The sequence below is a fragment of the Salvia hispanica genome, chromosome 1 (assembly GCF_023119035.1).
Source record: "Salvia hispanica cultivar TCC Black 2014 chromosome 1, UniMelb_Shisp_WGS_1.0, whole genome shotgun sequence".
NCBI lineage: Eukaryota > Viridiplantae > Streptophyta > Magnoliopsida > Lamiales > Lamiaceae > Salvia > Salvia hispanica.
In genome coordinates this window covers 42,928,754-42,948,753 of record NC_062965.1, presented here as the reverse complement: position 1 = coordinate 42,948,753, position 20,000 = coordinate 42,928,754, and the positions used below count along the sequence as shown (strand labels likewise).

At 34.9% G+C, this 20,000-nt stretch overlaps 1 protein-coding gene across 2 annotated transcripts; it reads right to left on the bottom strand.

Moving 5' to 3' along the window:
* Nucleotides 1-4,923: 4,923 nt before the first annotated feature.
* LOC125223092 (trichohyalin-like) lies at nt 4,924-7,691 on the bottom strand. 2 transcript variants are annotated; one of them, XM_048126105.1, is made up of 2 exons: nt 7,476-7,691; nt 4,924-7,350 (listed from the first exon to the last, which is right to left on the bottom strand). In XM_048126105.1, exon 2 carries the CDS (start codon nt 7,336-7,338, stop codon nt 5,146-5,148), a length of 2,193 nt encoding a protein of 730 aa, XP_047982062.1. In that variant the 5' UTR covers nt 7,339-7,350; nt 7,476-7,691; the 3' UTR covers nt 4,924-5,145. The 2 variants fall into 2 exon arrangements, with proteins under 2 accessions (XP_047982062.1, XP_047982142.1); XM_048126185.1 differs by having other exon boundaries at nt 4,924-7,269; nt 7,476-7,690.
* Between the last annotated feature and the right edge of the window lie 12,309 nt (nt 7,692-20,000).

The window sequence follows — 20,000 nt, the reverse complement described above, 5'->3', positions numbered from 1 at the left end:
TTGTCGTCAAAGTTTGTTTAATGCGAGAAAATATGCTTTGTGATTTGGATTGACCTATTTTATAGAAGGACGAGTGACTTACATCACAATGCAACTTCTAAGCAAGAGATCTTGATCCTAGTTAGGTTTTTGTTGCGGTTGGAGCTATTAATGCTCAACTATTATTTTATGGTTGATGCTTAAGGCATCCTATTATTAAAATAATATAAGTGCGACAAGGTTGAGTATTCAACAACACATCAACTTCTTAATCATTGAATGATAAGGTATTTATGGCTCTTAGTCTTAAGGCCAAGAAAATACTTAGCAATTGTTCGAATTGATCTAAACTATCAAGATTTTAACATTTCGTTAAATAGCTTGAGAGTTGAGAAAGTCTATTTGATGCACTATGAGTTAGAATCATTTAATTTTTCAAGAGATTCAAAATACTTATAGAAGTGCAACATAGAAAGACTAGCAAGTCTCAATGGTTTACACCATAAGGAGACGAGCAAAGGGTTATGATCAGTAGTGGGAGTCTAATCTCCATTAACGAATCCAAGCATTCATCTAATGAATGGGATAGTTATGTAAGAAGGAATCGAAGTCTTTCTAAGACAAGTTTGATTAAGTGATGTGTTGTACTCATTAAAATCTTATCATTGATGGGATAAACCATTGATGGGATAAACAATAAAGAAACTACCAACATCGGTACCTTCTACAAAACATGAGTTGTGGACTAGAGTGTCTCTAGTCTAGCACATCTCAAGGTGTAATGTTGTTCCAACACGTATTGGAAAAGAGTCCAAGAAATTGGAGTTGTGTACTGAGTCATGTTTTAAGGTTTGTCCCAAATGATGTAAGGTTATAAGTTCTGTAATCTTCAAAGATATAATTCTTGTATGAAGATCAAGAGATGAACTACAAGCCTAACAGCGTGATAACTCTCAAAATAAAGAGAGAGATATCAGATTTTCCACATTACCAAGAAGTCATACCATTAGAAACTTTTGCACTAATAAAATCAACTTCAGTACCTAAGATTGTAAGAACCATGTCGTAGTGGGAGCGTTCCACTGGAACACAACAAGTTCATGGGTCTAAGAGTGTCGTAAGACTCAGTCTTAGATTAACTTGAACATAATCCCTTTAACTACAATGTAGTATTGGTTAATTTGGATAATCATCTTTGAAAAGGTGATAGATTCCATATTACAATCTATGATAGACACCATATTTTACAAGACTTGTAATACTACCTACAGGCTGTGTCAGTCAGTGGGAGCAAGTATCTTTGCAAGTGTAAATGTGGATCTCAAATGGCTAGACAATGACAATGGGTTATGCTCAAAGAGAATTATCTTCTCGCTGTCGTTGTGCCAGGATTATTCGATCATATTGTCTATTAGAACTTACATAAATTAGAATGTATGTATTATGATTGTCAAGACAGCCTTCTATAAATAGAAGTCTTGAGGAAATCATCTACTAGAACATTCTAATTGATATGTAATTAAGGGCAAGAAACGCATGATTGGAAGCTTATATAGACCTTCGTGGTCTTAGGCAAGCTTCTAAATCAAAGTATATGTGTTTTATCAAAATTGTCAAATATTTGGAATTTGACTTGTGTCCTTAACAGTGCTGTAAGCACAAGGAAGTTGAAAGTGCATTACATATGGTATTATTAGTACTCTACGATGACGCAATCTACAAAAGTTGCAAACAACTAAGATTGACATCTGGCGTAGGAAACTGGTTGTCTGCCACAGTTTAAGATAAAGGATTTAAGAGAAACTAATTACGTTCTTAGCATCTAAGTCCTTTTAAGATTGCTAGAAAGAATGTTGAGATTCTCTTAGGAATCCTATATCCACACATTGCTTGGAACATTTTAGCATTAGATATTCCATGAAAAGGTTTATACCTTTCAAGATGGAATTGTCTTGTCTCTAGTCAAGTGTCGTTTGACGCTTAGTGAGATCAAGAATTATGAGACTAGTTTCGGAGATAGTTGTCTCATGTATGCTATAATGTGTACTAAGTTTGATATTAGTTGTGCTTATGCATGACGAGTATATATTATATTAACAATGGCAAAGGACTTTGATTGAGGTAAAAAGTATACCATAGTACTTGAGAAAGACTAATTGCTATATTCTAGTTTACCAGTCATTCATGTAATGTCCTTGGGGTTACACTGACTTAGTTTTATGACTAATCAGTGATCGAGTAAGTCATCCTCTGAAAATGTGTTTACCTTAGGAGTATCTTCCTAATAGCTTTAATCATAAGTTTGAGTATGCCTATGAGTATTACGTTTGGAGTATGACTCTAGTGAAGGTTAACTCAAGGGACACACGAACTAATAAAGCTAAGCAATCACATAGAGAGATGAAATTAATTAAATATCAAGTACGCAGCAAAGACATTATGGTGGAAAAGATATGATCAGAGAACAACCAATCAGATTTTTACATAAAATGCCTTTGTGGCAACATGTTCAAACATGATGTGAAATGAATGGTGGTTCGATATATCTAGTACCAATACCTGCTTTGTGTATAAGTGGGAGAGAGTTTTTGGCAGTGGGTATACTCGAAAGCATGTTTTGAGTATAAGTGGGAGATTATTAGGTTTTGGTATATTGAAAAGCATGTTTCGAACAAGTTTCACTCGAATAGAATCTTGCTTGTATACATAAAACTCTATAATCCACTTTTAACCCGATTCAAGTATTATTCGAGCAGTTTCGCACGAAAAGAATCAGTATATTATTACATTGTGTTTGCTTGTGCATTTATAAGATGTTTTATAAACATTTAAATGTATAAGAAGCTAACAAAGTCTAAGTCTTTTGCTTAGTAGATCGGTTTGTGGGCGTCGTCCACTTTAAGGTAACACTGGTCGGTTCTATGCAATGCTTTGCAAAAGAAAAAGAAGAATTTCACAACCTAGATAGGCTTAGACTACCTATCGTGAAAGGTTGCAATGTCAATCCGATTATTTCTAAGCCTTACCGAAATAAGATGACGTTGGTGTGGTACAAGCACTGAATGGATCTAACACAAGACGTGTCTTTATGCTATCTACTGAAAGACTAGGTCTTGATAAATAAGTATTTCTTAATCTACATATGTTAGCATTGAGCATACGGTATTGATTATGCACTACCAAATGGTGCGGGTTTTTCGCAACCCAATAATCCCGATATATTGGGTAGTGGTGATTAATATCTAGTGGTGCTAGGATTGCTATTATGTTGAATCGTGCACGAGGTGAGTCTCGTTTGACAATATCCTCAAGAGGAGCTCGAACAAGGTTTTATTATTCAGAAAACTGGCCAGTTGGAGTTTTATCGCTCTATGAATAATAATTAAGTGTTTCTTGCTAAGTCCACTCTTGGAATTAATAAGATGTTAATTAATTAAGTCCATAGCAGACATTAATTAATTAATGGACATTTATATCTTAAGCGCGAGAAATAAATAATATAAATAACGGAAACCCGAATTACTTGTATATTCGGATTTGGATGGGGAGTGCAATATTACTTCTGTAGTGGCTGCTCGTAATATTCCAATATAAGCTTGTATTAAATTGTGGATTCAATTTAATTAGTAAAAAGCTAATTTGGGGAGTCCATATCCAAAACCTTCCATAGATCCCTGACTGGGCCCAATATGAACTTAAATATAAATAGGAGAATAAAGGAGAGACAGAATCATAATTTTTATTAGATGAAATTTTCGCCCCCCGTCTCTGATTAGTAGAGGAGCTCGAAAATTCTTCAGCTCTCCTCCGTGAGGAATTTCTGTCTTCTTTATTCGAGTCCTACTATTTTGATAAGATCAGCCCACCCCGATATCGAGATACAGTTCGGGAACCAGTCAGAAGATCCGTGGTCTAGTATTGAGGATCATCGTGGAGAAGGCGCAAGCTATCGTCGATTCTTTGGAGAATCAAAATCGGTAACCCTAAACCGTAGAAATCATCTTTAGGATTTATATTTTCTAAGCATGAATTATATGTGTTCTAGCATGCAATTATCTGTTTAACATGTGAATTGATTAATTGCATAATCGGTCAAATAGATCCATGTCTGATTTATTTATTTTGTACAAGTCTTCTGCTGTACAAGGGGCACCTAACCCCAGCACAAAACGTGTTATTCCAAAAGTGCTCGGAAAAATAGGTGCTCGCAAAATTTTGTGCCGAGCAATATTGCTAGCTCTTTTATGCTCGATAATTTGTGTTTTGCGAGCACTTCTTACTACATTCCATCATATTGGTGCTCGCTAAAGAGCTTATTTTCTATGGTATAGTATCAATTTCATACTTTATTCTCTTTTTCCTTCTTGATTTTATTCTCTTTACTACGTAATTCTTTATTCACTTAATTTAATAAATTGCAGTTCCTCAAATCTTGTCCCAAAAAATTTGATCAGTTTAGAGGGGACGAAGAAGTACTACAAACCCTATTTTTTTCATATTCTTGTAAACAACAATCAATTATTATAATTTTAACATGATTTATCATTTTTAACACATACCATTTCCATTTCATTTCTCGCTCCAGATCCATATACTCAATATTCAAATACTTGAACGACTCATAAACTCTAGAGACATTTATATTTATAAACTCCTGAGACATCTTATAAATTTTTAAATCTCATAAACTCATTAAATTAAATTTAGTCAAACAGCTCCTTGTATGTTAGCTGAATTATACACTCTCCGTGAGAGCAAGAGTACACATTCTTTTTTAGTCCTCCCACAAGAGTATGCATTTTCTAGTTTTGGAAAAACTTTTCCCTACATTCCACTAACTATACTTTAATTACTTTTTCTTTCTATTGCTCTTACTTTACCAATTGTGCATAAAATCTGAGTCCAACCAAAAGTGCATACTCTTGTGGGAAGGAGGGAGAAGGATACAACAACATTTGCTGCATTATCCAAAGTAGCCTCTTCAAATCAACCATACCACAAGCAAGAGACAATAATACTAGGAAACTAACACAATTTGATACTAATATTCACTGGCTTCATTTTGTCAAAAGGAAAATGATGGATGGAAGCCTTCCAAAAGAAAGTAAGCAAAACTACATAAGAAGTGACAGATAAGGGAAAGTTTATAAGCTAGAAATACTACCTTCACTCCAAGCCAAGTGCTTCTTTATACTGACCTACCATCAGGAAACTAGAAAGATCGTCTGCGTCAAAATAGGAGGCTAGATCAAATGCAGACAATAGGCACAAGAATCCTAAAACCTCCTGTGACTTTGCATTTTGAGGAGCAGCTTTCAATTGAGACTTCCATGAAGTAGCAAGTTCTATTGCTTCTTCCCTAACATGAGGTTTGATGGTTGGAGACAACTTGATAAGCTGCCCCAACAGAATTATACAAGTTCTCCTAACGTTGTACTCTACATCTTCTTCCCTTAAATGTGGAGGGTAAAACCCCGCCATCGCATCTAGAACCAACTTTGCAGGATCAGAAGATAGGTGAAGAACTTTGAAGATTTCATCGACCATTGATTCGAACTCCTTTTCCCTGTCATTTAGAAACATCTGCAAGGTTTTACCATCCATTCTCACCATAAACTTCAAGTCTGCAGACTCATCTGGTTCGATCTCAATGGGGGCAATGAAGACATCAGTTGGGTGGTGGTGTTTATATTCAAGGAGTTTGAAACTATCCCTCATTTGTTTTTCCTTGAGCTCAAGTTCCTCTTGTGCATGGTAGAGACGTTGCTCTTTTTCATCAAGATCTCTAGCCCGCTTCTCAACCAAATCTTTCTCAATTCGTAACTCCCTTTTGATAGCACGATGTTCCTTGAAGCAATTACGCGTAAATTCTTTCAGAGATTTCTCTCTTGAATCTAGCTTCTCCGACCTAACTTTGTGTCTATCTTCAAGTTCCTTTTCCTTAGAGATCAGACGCCCTTCCTTCTCTGCAATTCTCCGTTCTTGCTCCTCAACCTCTGTTTCCTTTAAGTCGGCCTCATCCATTTTCTTCTCAACCCAATTACGAAGGGAATCCAAATCAGTTTCCTTCAAAGAGACTTCTATAAATCTCTGATCAGCTGCTGCCTTCAATCCCTCCACAGAATCCTTTACCGAACATAACCTGTCAAGAAGCTGACGCCCCAACTTCTCTCGTTCTATCAATTCTTCATTCATTAACTTGGCATCCCTAAACACCTTTTCACTTCTTGAATCCAGTAGCTGCTCTTCTGAAGCCAGCTTCCTCATTTTCTCATCAGCTTCATAAAATCTATTCTCAACACTCGTCTTTAGCCCCCCCACATTTTCTTTAGCCAACTGTAGCCTTTCCAAAAGCGAGTGCCCCAACTTCTCTCGTTCTATTAATTCTTGATTCCTCAACTCGGCATCCTTGACAAGCTTTTCAGTCATTGCATCTAGTAGCTGCTCTTTTGAAGCCAACTCTCTAGCTTTCTCCTCTTGGAATGAAATGAATTCTGTTCTCATTCTCTCCAACTCCTCCAACTTTGTCTCCACCAATTCCCTAACCAAATCAGCTTCTTTTATACTCAACGCCAACGATTCCCAACCTGCATTGACCCTACATCCAATCTCCTCAAACTTGTCATCCATCTTCAACCTCACCTGCTCAAGCTTATTATCTGCCACATCTATCCTCTCCATGAAGCAATGCTTAAACAGATGTTGGTCCCTAGACTTTTCATCAGCCAATCTAGCCTGCTCCTCACCAATCTCTTTCCACTTCTTGTCCAAATTCTCTTGTTTCAACGCAATTCCTCTCATCTTCTCCTCTCTGAACAAATTAAAATTCCCCTCTTTCTCCTTCAACGCATTGATCATCGCATTGAGTCTTTCCTCCTTCTCCGCTAAAGTTTGTCTTTCAAACCTCAAGCTCTCCTGCTTAGCCTCAATAGTAGCCAACCTCTCTCCCGCCCGCCGCCTAGTTTCTCCCACTTCAGCCCTTTCCATAATAAGCAACTGAACACGCTCCTCCGCCGCAGCGTGACGATGCTCCAGCTCCTCTTCGCGAGAGGCCAGTTCCCTCGTTCTCATGTCTTCGAACATGAAAAACCTCTTCTCTCTCTCCTTCAATTCCCACTGCCGTTCATTCAGCGCTCCTTCCCGAAAATCGGCGTCACGCATCCTCTCCGACACCGATTCCCAAGCCGCATCCAATTTCCGCTTCCTCGACTCAATCTCCGAGCATCGTGTTTGCAGAAAATCCATCATTCTCTCAGTTACAGCGGCGCGCTTGCTCAGACCTTCCAGAGTCTTCTCCATCACCGACCGATTGAGACGGAAAATGAGCACAAATAAGAGGTCACGTTGTAGAACGTGCATCCGCCATTTACCCTAACATTCGCGGGAAAGAGTTGGTGTGTGTGTGTGTGTGTGAATTGAAAATTACAGATTCAGGAAAAAGGGGGAAATTGATTGCGCATTAAAATTGCTACAGAAAATGAAATGTAGAAACTTACATTGACAACACAAGTTGTTGATTTGTTTATCAGAGTATGAATTGCTGAGCATCCCTCTTTTCAGTTCATCATCATTCAAATGGAAGCACACACACGCTACTTCACTACTTTCACTTTCTCTTTTTCTTTTTCTTTTTCCTTTTTCTTTTTCACTAGGAAATTCCAGTGAAATTACGATATGCCTATTTTCCAGTAACGGATAAATATACAACAAAGTCGAACATTAAGGATGATTGCTGTTTTGTTTTATAGGGAAAAAAAACTTAATTAGTGTATCTAGTAGCGTTCACTTTGTTGCTGATTAGAATAAAAAAACTTAATTAGTGCATCTAGCGTTCACTATGTTGCTGATTATTATGAGACGAAGATATAAAAGTAAAAGGTTAGGTGATTAAGTTATAGCCGACGAAACTGAAAAAGTCGCATAGTGATTGAAATTTGCATGGAAAATGCGAAACGGGCTGATGAGTCAATGTCAGAACTATTTTGGAGGAGTGTTGATGCATAAAAGATTTTGGTAACTGAAGTTCGTTTGAAAGGTGAAACTATTATTTTATTATTTTATGAATTTTATAAGTTTATTTTATTTCTTTTGCATTTATTAGAGTTTATGTATATCATACAAATAGTGGGGTTTACATAAATCTAAACATACCAAAAGATTAGATAAGTCCCAATTTTTTTTCGAGCTCTGCAACCATGTTGGATCAACAACTGTGTTCTTCCTCGGACATCTGGTTAGAGTTCCTCCAAAATATATTTAGAGTTGGAAGTGTGCATAGTGAAAATGAAAGGTGTGATCGTATTTATCAAAAAAATAAGGTAATTGAATTAATTTAAAATAAAATAAAATGAAAGTAACGTCCTATAGCCGCGGCAGCTGCCATGCAGCCACAAAAACCACTGGGTGGTTGCCGTTTCAGCCGGGCTAGAGGCGTTCTGCCAGGCTGCCGATCTAAAGAAGGTGCGCACACCAGTCGGGCGGCCACCCCGAATGGGTCTGCAGTGTGGAAAACTTGAATTTAAAGTCAATGCAGCCCAACTTTGGCATGACTTGAGTTATTATTAATTGTGAGAGCTCATGAATGTACAATGCGACCTAACTTTTTTTTGGTGTATCCCCACATATGAAATTAATAGCTATTCCCAATAAGGAATTTATAGTAGGTTCGTGTTGGAGGATTTGTAGACAATAATATTCGCAATTTGATTCGATGTTCTCCTCAATCCTCCCCTTTGTATTACTAGAATCAAGACATCCTAGCTGTCCCACTGAAAATAATTTATTCTCATTTTTAATTTGTCTAAGATAATCTATTATTAAAAATTGAAATCCTTTTATTTTTATTTTATTTCATTTTTCTTATTCTCTCCACCTAATACACAAGATAAAATTGTGTAAATATGACATTCAAGAAAAGGAGTCATCTTCTTTGGTACGAAAATAGTACCATTTTTGTGGTATTCATATGAATTTGAAATTTTTGTACAACTAGCATACCCACAGCTGGAATATATACTCTTATGTCATTTAAAAATAAATATTTTTCTTTTCGGACTGTCCATTCAAAATGAAACGTTTACTAAAATGAAAAACAACATCATTTCCACTTTTTCATATTATACCTTATTGTATTACTACCTCCATCCCTCAAATTTTGATACACTTTGACCTAACACGGGTTTTAAGAAATGTAATGAAAAGTGAGTTGAAAAAGTTGGTGGAAAGTGAGTCCTACTTTTAAAGTATTAGTTTTATAATAAAATGTGAGTAGGAATAAGTTAGTGGAATATAGGGTCCACTACCTAAAATGGTAAAAAGTGAAGTGTGTCAAATTTTCAGGGACGGACCGAAATAGTAAACTGTGTCAAAATTTGGGGGACGGAAGTAGTATTTCTTTATTTAGTCACAAAACAACACTACCTAGAATCACGAAAATAAAATGTTTCACGAGATGAAGTCTAATAATATTTCATCTTTTCTATAATAGGAGGAATAGCCTCAATTCGGGTCACTAATGCCTATTCGGGATGTCAGCTCCATTTATGGCGAGCCCTCGATTTGAGAATACGCATCCAGAAATGAGGGCAAGTTTGCCCCTGAAAACTTGAATCTCCAACAAATGTCAAAATCCAAAGCTATTTGCAGCTCATATGGAGCAGATCTTTTTCTACCGGAGAAAAGTATATCATGCATAGAACAGAAAAAAAAAAGATATGGAAGATTTGGTGGATTAAATGTCAAATCAAATGCTTGCAGTACATAATATCGTTAAATCCTTTTGTACGTAAGAATTTTGTTCAAGCAGATGCAAAAGAAATCACAAAGTATCTCTATTCAGTCCAACTTAAAATGTTCATATTGGCATAGAATTTAAAGATTTTAGAAAGAATTGTTAGATAAAATAAATAGAAAGAAAAATATAATTGAATGTTTTAATTAGAAAAGATGAGAGATTTTTTTATTTATAAACATAGATAATAGACATCTTGAATGGAACAAACTAAAAAGAAAAGATTGATTAATTATTTTGTGCAAGAAGCAACCATTTAAATGCAAATCCACTCAGTACAAGTTACAATCTTCATAAATTAAATGCAAAGACATCATTTCTAAGGATTTTTATCTTTAATTAATAGGTCTCATTTAAAAATAAATCTTTTCAGCACCTCATACAATAATGTTTAAGTTCCTTACTGCTAGGACAAAGACTCTGAACTCATTTAAAATTAAACTTCTTTTGGTATCAGAGTCCCATTTAAACGTTTTCTAAAATTAGAAATAATACTTTTTTTATTTTTTCTCTTTCTTACTTTATTCTCTTTTTATTAATTTACATTATAACACAATATGAACCTCGTGTTGAAAAATAAATATTTCATATTTAATGGGACGGAAGGAACATTTCTTAATGTATTGATTGTGCTTCAAATTCAAGTTTCTTCTTTAACTAAAACTCCGTTCCGTCGCAAATAATTTAAGAAAATAATTTTATTAAGTGAAATGCAGAGAATACAATATAAGTAAGAAAAGAGTATAACGAATAAAGTAAGAGAGAATAAGCATTGTTTTCTTTTGCTAAAAAATAAAATCAATCACTTGAATTTTACTATCCAAAATGAAAAATTAATCACTTAAAAGGTAAAACTGAGGAGTACTACTATAGCTTTTGCATTTAAAATATAAATATTCATTCATTAATTTAAGAATACTATGGATTCTAATTAATTAATATCTTATCCAAATGTAGTCATGTTAAAAAACAAAAGTTATTATTCCTATAATAAGTTCCAACTAGTTGGAATTCTAAATAATAGTGTAAAACCTTTTCTTGAACTTCTCTTGGGATATTATTAAATTGAGACTTTGATACACAATTTGGTAGAATACAGGGGTCAGCAAAAAAATCGAACACCGAATATCCGAACCGAATCAAACTAAAATTTTGAAATTTGGGTCGATTTTTTCGGTTTTTCAGTTCGGTTCGATTTTTAAAATACAAAAATTTCGATTTTTCGGTTCGGTTCGGTTTGGGCGAAAAAAATAACCAAAAAACTGAATTATATTTAAATATAATATTATATATATTTATTCTATTAATTTAATATATTATATCATATATATAATATATAATCTTTTAACATATTTTATATAATATGTATTATATATTCTCTTAATTTTATGTTATATATATTTATGTTCTATTAGTATATATAAAATAAATTATATTATGTATATATAGGGTCTTGTTAGGTTGAGATTATTTAGCTAAATTGAGAAATGAGATGCAATGTGGGCCACTAATCCACAAGATTAACAAAATGTCAACAGATACCGCATTATGTCAACACGGGGGTATAAGTGTCATTTCGTTGTGTCATTTCTAGATTTGTTGAGCAAAAATTTTGGATTGAATTGGATGAACTTTGTGCAATACCGTTTTTTCCCAAAACTGAAGCTGAAGAATTTGAGCAATTGAAACATGAATATAGGAAGTAAACAGAAGCAGGGAAGACAATTGCATGGCGAGGAGGTAGGGGATGAAGACGAGCGTGTTGGTGATTAGGTAGGAGGAGAGGCAGTAGATGCCGCTGGAGGCTTCTCGGAGGAGGATTGGTCGCTCGTTGATGAAGATCGGGAGGGTTTCGGTGGTGGAGGAGAGGAGAAAGGTGAGTGTGTACGCGAAGAGACCTAATCGCTTCTCGATCCCCAATTTGTTTAATCCGATGTTGATGTAGATCGTGCCGAGCACGATTACGACTCCTATGGCTTGCAATGTGTTGGTGACGAGCAATTGCTTAGTTCTGTAAATCATTTTTCAGAATCGGAAGGATAGGAGTGTGATTTCGTGGATTCTCGAGCTTCCAGATCTGATTTTGTGTTCAATTGGAGGAGGAGAGATGGATTCAATTGATTTTTCCGGCTACTGCTCCGACTGTTCTAGTGGTTAGAGGTCGGTGAGGATTTCCATGGCTAATTTGAGGGGATCGAGCTAAGGGGGGACGATGAAGCCGTTGGAGAGGAGGAAGGCTTCGAGGGAGGAGTTGTCGCCTTGGTGGATCACGAAGCAGCAGCAGCTGCCGCAGGGCGTGCCGCTGGAGCTCTTCTCCGTGCTGCAGCAGGTGAAGAGAGCGTTGGTGCCGTTCCGAAGCCACCAGCAGCGCAAGGGGGCGGCGGAGGGGGTGGAGCTCGATCGGATTCTCCAGGTGTTTGATGAATTGATTCAGAAGGTGTGTGCGTTTATGCGTGTGAAAGTTTAGAGTGATTTGTCTGGCTAATCTAATTATTAAGATTCGATTTTTTTCCAAAATAAAATGTTCTTTTTTCTTGTTTATAGTGATGGTTGAATGTGTTCTGTTTTTCTAACAAATGTTTCCAGAGGGATTTTTTTGGTGGATTGTTTTTCTTATTCTTGAGCTGAAATTGTTCTTGATGGAGTTGCTGTCTTACTTAATTCTGCTGATTTTTTATTGGTCTTGATATCTTACCATAGCTAATCTATCTCTCTGTTTGCCTCTTGAGCTAAGATTTCCATAGCTTCTTGGTTCTTGTAAGAAACATATTGATCTATTTGAGAGAAAGAGTGAGAGAGAGAGTGGAAAACATCTTGATCTTGTAAGGAATAGAGTGAAAAGCAACACTCTCAATATTGATGATGACGATGATGACGTGCAGAGCCATAAAATAGTAGTTATTTTTTAATTACAAGAATTGTTTTAGTTGTTGACATTATATACAAGTTGTTGACAAGATACTGACATTTTGCTATAAGTTGTTGACATTTGATATTGTGGCTATTGATATGTGAATTATAAGTGTTATTTTTTAGTTGTTGACATTTTAATACAAGTTGTTGACATTCGATATTCCGCCATTTTAGAAATGAAATGACGATAATACCCCTAGTTGGCATAATCATGTCAACTATACACATATAATGTCAACTATAAGTTGTTGACATTTGATGCAGCCACTCATTCATAATTTTCGTGCGATGTCAACAGCGTGTAGTTTATGTCAACTAGGGGTATTATCGTCAATAGCTTGCACATCAAATGTCAATAGCCTGCATCAAATGTTAACAACTTATAGTTGGCATTATATGTGTATAGTTGGCACGAATTGTAATGTAGTTGACATTATATGTGTGTAGTTGATATGAATTGTATATGTAGTTGACATGGATTGTACACATAGTTGACATTATATGTGTGTAGTTGACATGAATTGTAAATGTAGTTGACATGATATGTGTGTAGTTGACATTAATTGTATATGTAGTTGACATAGATTATATAGGTAGTTGACATGCATAGTTGATATTAAAAAAAAGAGATAACTAAATCTTAGCAACTAATTTTCAAATGAAAAATATTACCAAACAACCAGAGTGCAAAATATTTCATGCTTTAATTTGGAGAAATAAAAGAGAGAGACACGTAACATTTGCCTCAAAAGCAGAATTCTTTACGTATTTTCCGTTCCTTTCATACTTGATAAATCATCCAACAACAATAAAAAATAAACATAAATTTGTGGAAGAAAAAAAAAATTAGGAAATTAGAGACGAAACAAAAACGACAAATATGAATTAATTTAATTTAAGAATCATAATACAACAGATTTCGCAATTCAAACCCGAACACAAACAACAATGATTAAGTACTAACCTACAAATTAATCACAATTAACAAACAATACTCAGATCAAAACAGAATCCCCAAAACAGCAACAGATCTGCTACATTGCCCTCAAAGCTGAATCGAAGCCAACACGAATTGGTAGAATTGCAAATCAGCGACTGCAGTGGGTGATGGCGGAGCAGCAGCAAGAGTAGGGGTGAATCGGAGCGCGGCGGGCAAGGGATCATGTTAGCAGTTATACGTCTCCTCCTCCCCCTCTCCTCCTCCGCCGCCACTCCTCCGCCGCATCGCCTCCACATAGCTCCTATGCGCGTAGTACGCCTCCGTCTCCACGATCCCCGTCTCCGCGTCGTCATGGGTCTGGATCTGATTCTAGATCGGGCAGCGCTCGTAGTGGCCGCGCGAGATCCCCTCGAGGTCGTCCATCGTGGCGAGTGCGGCGGCGTAGAGCTCGCCGGAGGCGCGGTGGACATTTTTGTGCTTCTTTTCTTATCTGTGGAAACCTCATGGATACTACTACACTTGCTCAGGATTGAAGACGGTGGTGAAGATGAATCCCCAATTCCCAAACACAAGCCGAAAACCCTAATTAAAACATATAATTACCATTCTACCCTTCATAATAAATTAATCTAAAAATATTTTTTGTGTGGTAAAATCTGGACCACTCAATAATAAAAATGAGTGGCTGATATTGCATCTCATTTCTCAATTAGCCTAAATAATCTCAATTGATCACAATCCTATATATATATATATATATATATAGGGGTGTGTTAGGGTCCTTACAGCATCTTAGCGTAAAACACAGCACAAATCACAGCCCTTGGATCATTAGATTGGATGGCTGTGATTTGTTACATTATGATACTAAAAATCTACATTATTAGGCAAGGTACATTATTAGACTAGAAATGTACATTGTAAGACTAAAACTGTACATTTCTAAACTAAAATGCTACATTATTAAACTAAAATGCTACATTATCATCCGAGCTACATTATTAGTCTAAAATTCTACATTATTAGATGACACGTGGCATTAATCTAACCATTAGATCATATGATCCAATGGACTGCAAGTGTTTTGAGTTTAACTTATACTTAGCGTTCTGACCTGAATACATCCCTATATATATATGGGAGCACTAGGGCGCATCCTTAATTAGAGTGCTAACGTACATCCAATCACGTGCTGCCATGTGGCACGAAAAATGCAATATTGTATATATAAAAATGCAATACACATTTGTGAAGTTGTTCATGCATTTCCGCAGATTGCATTTTAGTTATAGGAAAATTGCATTTTATATTGTTAAGTTTTGCATTTTCACATAAATTGCATTTTATATTGTTAAGTTTTGTATTTTCACATATATAAATGCAATCCGTCTAGATATAAAATGTAAATTAAACAGTTAATATCGAAAATGCAAAACTCAACAATAAAAAATGCAATCTGCATATAACAAAAATGCAATCTGTCAAAATTCAATTATAACTTTTACAAATGCATATTGCATTTTTCTGTATATATAATATTGCATTTTTCATGCCACGTGGCAGCACGTGATTGGATGTACGTTAGCACTTTAAAATTAGTTAGCATATTAGTACATAGGAATGTAATCAAATGCAAACTCTAAATATTATACGAACTCCAAACTATGATCTGAACCGTTAGAAAATGTCAACAGATAACAATATAGTAGCAACAGAAAATATCAACACAGTGTCAACGGTTGATGCTGTGTTGATATTGTGTTGACATTTTTTATTGCTACTATCTTATCATCTATTGATATTTTTTAACGGTTCAGATCATAATTTAGAGTTTGTACAATATATATATAGGAGTGATCAAGGTCTAACTAATTTTAAGTGTATAACTAGAGAATAAATCTCAGCCACATATCTTGTTACTCCAATTTAATCTTGTAGGTTAAACAAATTTCCAGATTTTTGTTAAAAATAATAGCCTAAGGGAATTTTTGGAATTAGTATATCAACATGAATTCAATATCTCAAACTCAACGTGATTTCTCCCAAATTCAAATTGCAATTTCTTCCAAAATTCAAGCGCCAATTTCTTCTGAATTCAAGCGCATATTTCTTCCAAAATTCAAGTGCCGATTTCTTCTGAATTCAAGCGCCGATTTCTTCCAAATTCAACCAAATTTGTTCACATAATCGATGTGAATTGTGTTGTGCGATTTCTGAACCAAATACATCCAAATTCGTTCACGTTTGATCGCAACGTCGCTTCCCCGTCAAAATGCGACGTCTGGATTCCTTATCACATGGATTCAATTCCGATACATTCGTTGGAAGATTATTTCGATTCTGATTCATCTTGAGAGGAATGAGAAACTGAATCTAAAGGTAATTATCAATTATTATCAATTAAATATTGTTGCTCATCATGATTAGATTGTGATGATGTGAAAAGACGCTAGAGTGAAGTATATGCGACGAACAGTGAAGTAAATATGCTCAATATGTGTTGTAGTGTAGTAAATATGTTTTATAGTGAGTAAATATGCTCTATCGTGTATTAAATATACTTTATACTGAAGTAAATATTGTTTGTAGTGAAGTAAATATGATGTTTATACTGATATTTGATATTTCAGTAAACAATATTGTTTAGTTTACTGTTTTTCATTTTAGTGAAGTATATTGTGCATATAGTGAACTATTATATGCTCACAGTGAAGTATATTGAGCATTTAGTGAACTAAAATATGCTTACAGTGAAGTGTATTGAGTATGATGTATTCTTTTTTTCAATCCAGTGAAGAATATTGAGCATATAGTGATGTATATTGCGCATTTAGTGAACTAGTATTTGTTTACAGTGATGTATATTTCTGCATGCTTATAGTGTATTGTTTTTTCATTTCAGTGAAGTATATTGAGTATTCAGTGAACTACAATGTCTTATAGTGTACTGTTTTTATTCATTTCAGTGAATTATATTGAGCATGTAGTGAACTTAGTATATGCTTACAGTGATGTATATTGAGCATGCTTTATAGTATATTGTTTTTTCATTTCAGTGAAGCATATTGTTCATATAGTGAAGTATATTGAGCATAAATTGAAGTATATTTCGTATGCTTTATAGTGATTTAATATGGCTCACAAGTTTCGAACTTTATTGAAGTTCATCATCATTCTCAGTACAAAGGGAAGTGTAAGTAGGAAGAAATCGAAGGAGTTAGCAATGAAGTTATCAATGAAACCAGGTCGAAAATGTGGAAACTGTCTTGAGATTGGACACCATGATTCGAGGAATTGCAAAAAGGGGAATGAGAAGGCAAAACAGAGGCAGTGAGGATTTGGACAAAAATAGTTCACTTTGTAGAGCACTTATGACTCATTTTTAGTACACTTTTGAGTGATTTTTATTTCAATTACATGTTTTGGTTCATTTATTGTGAACATATACTTACAGTGAAGTTGAAATATTATATAGTGTAGTAACTCTTGTGTACAATGATGTAAAACTGCTATATAGTGAAGCAAATATGCTCTGCAGTGAAGTAAATAGTCAACATAATATTGAATTTAATTGAAACGAATGAGCTTTATATTGAACTAAATGACAAATATTATGAACTATATCAGTTTCATACAAATTGTCATGAACGCTTGAAGTTTACAATCATTTTTCCACATCTATCTCCATGTTGTTGCTACATTCTTGATAATGCTTTGATGTTGTTGCCAAGTTATTCAATGATTCATGGTTTGTTTCCGACAACATTAATGCTCTGCAATACTTTGCTCTTAGCCTTTGGAGTATTCCCTTGCTGCTTCTTTTAGCCAATACATTTCCAGTTCCAATCTTGTTCCCGCTCACCATAGTAACAGTCATCATATACTTCACTCTAAGGTCTATACACTCTTAGCATTTTACTTCACTGAAATGGATCACAAAACACTTCACTTTATACATGGAATACTTCACTCTATACACATTTTACTTCACTATAATGATAAAATAGTGCACTATAAGCATAGATCACAAACACTTCACTCTAAGCATAAAATACTTCACTCTACGCACGTTTTACTTCATTGAAATGATAAAATAGTGCACTATAAGCATGAATCACAAACACTTCACTCTAAGCATGAAATACTTCACTCTAAGCATGTTTTACTTCACTGAAATGAAAAGCAATGCACTACAAGAATGAATCACAAACACTTCACTCTATGCATAGAATACTTCACTCTAAGCAAGTTTTACTTCACTGTAATGATAAAATAGTGCACTATAAACATGGATCACAAACACTTCACTCTATGCATGGAATACTTCACTATAAGCACATTTTACTTCACTGAAATGATAAAATAGTGCACTATAAGCATGCATCACAAACACTTCACTCTAATCACGGAATACTTTACTCTAAGCACGTTTTACTTCATGAAATGAAAAGCAGTGCACTATAAGAATGGATTACAAACACTTCACTCTAACTATGGAATACTTCACTCTAAGCACATTTTACTTCATTGAGATGAAAAAATAGTGTTTTATAAGCATGGATCACAAACATTTCACTCTAACCTTGGAATACTTCATTCTAAGCACGTTTTACTTCAATGAAATGAAAAAACAGTGCACTCTAAGCATGCATCACAAACACTTCACTCTAACCATGGAATACTTCAATCTAAGCACATTTTACTTCACTGAGATGAAAGAATAGTGCATTATAAGCATGGATCATAAAAACTTTACTCTAAGCATAGAATACTTCACTCTAAACACATTTTACTTCACTGAGATGAAAAAACCGTGCACTATAAGAATGGATCACAAACACTTCACTCTATGCATGGAATACTTCACTCTAAACACGTTTTACTTCACTGAAATGATAAAATAGTGCACTATAAGCATGGATCACAAATACTTCACTCTAAGCATAAAATACTTCACTCTACGCACGTTTTACTTCATTGAAATGATAAAATAGTGCACTATAAGCATGGATCACAAACACTTCACTCTAAGCATGAAATACTTCACTCTAAGCACGTTTTACTTCACTGAAATGAAAAGCAGTGCACTATAAGCATGGATCACAAACACTTCACTCTATGCATGGAATACTTCACTATAAGCACATTTTACTTCACTGAAATGATAAAATAGTGCACTATAAGCATGCATCACAAACACTTCACTCTAAGCACGGAATACTTCACTCTAAGCACGTTTTACTTCACTGAAATGATAAAATAGTGCACTATAAGCATGGATCACAAACACTTTACTCTATGCATGGAATACTTCACTATAAGCACATTTTACTTCACTGAAATGATAAAATAGTGCACTATAAGCATGCATCACAAACACTTCACTCTAAGCACGGAATACTTCACTCTAAGCACGTTTTACTTCACTGAAATGAAAAGCAGTGCACTTTAAGAATGGATCACAAACACTTCACTCTAACTATGGAATACTTCACTCTAAGCACATTTTACTTCATTTAGATGAAAAAATAGTGTATTATAAGCATGGATCACAAACATTTTACTCTAACCATGGAATACTTCACTCTAAGCACGTTTTGCTTCAATGAAATGAAAAAACAGTGCACTCTAAGCATGCATCACAAACACTTCACTCTAACCATGGAATACTTCAATCTAAGCACATTTTACTTCACTGAGATGAAAAAATAGTGCATTATAAACATGGATCATAAACACTTCACTCTAAGCATGGAATACTTCACTCTAAACACGTTTTACTTCACTGAAATGATAAAATAGTGCACTCTAAGCATGGATCACAAACACTTCACTCTAGGCATGGAATACTTCACTCTAAGCATCGTATACTTCACGATAAATTGCATATACATCGCAGTAAACAACATATACATCACTATAACCATAAATTACTTCACTCAAAGGCAAAATAGTGAGTGTAAGACCAAAACCGTACAATCACTGTAAGCACAATAGTATAGTTCATTGTAAGTATTATATACATCACTATAATCATAATATGATTCTATGTAGAGTTAATATACTTTACTCATATGTCAAAAGAGTAAACTTACATTTCTACATTCTAGTTCATTGTAAACTGAAATGAATAGTCATAATGCGACTCCATTGTTAACTAACTACATCACTATAAGCATAACATGACTCCATCGTTAAAGTGAAATGCAAAGAAAATCGGTTAAATGAATCGTTCCTTGAATAGATAAGCCGACGAACTTACGTTTATGAATTAAAGGCATTAGGTATGTTGAATCGAAGGCGGCGACAAAATGAGCAACCCGAGGAGGCGACGACAGAATGAGCAACCAATGGAAGTGACGACGGAGTGAATCAAAT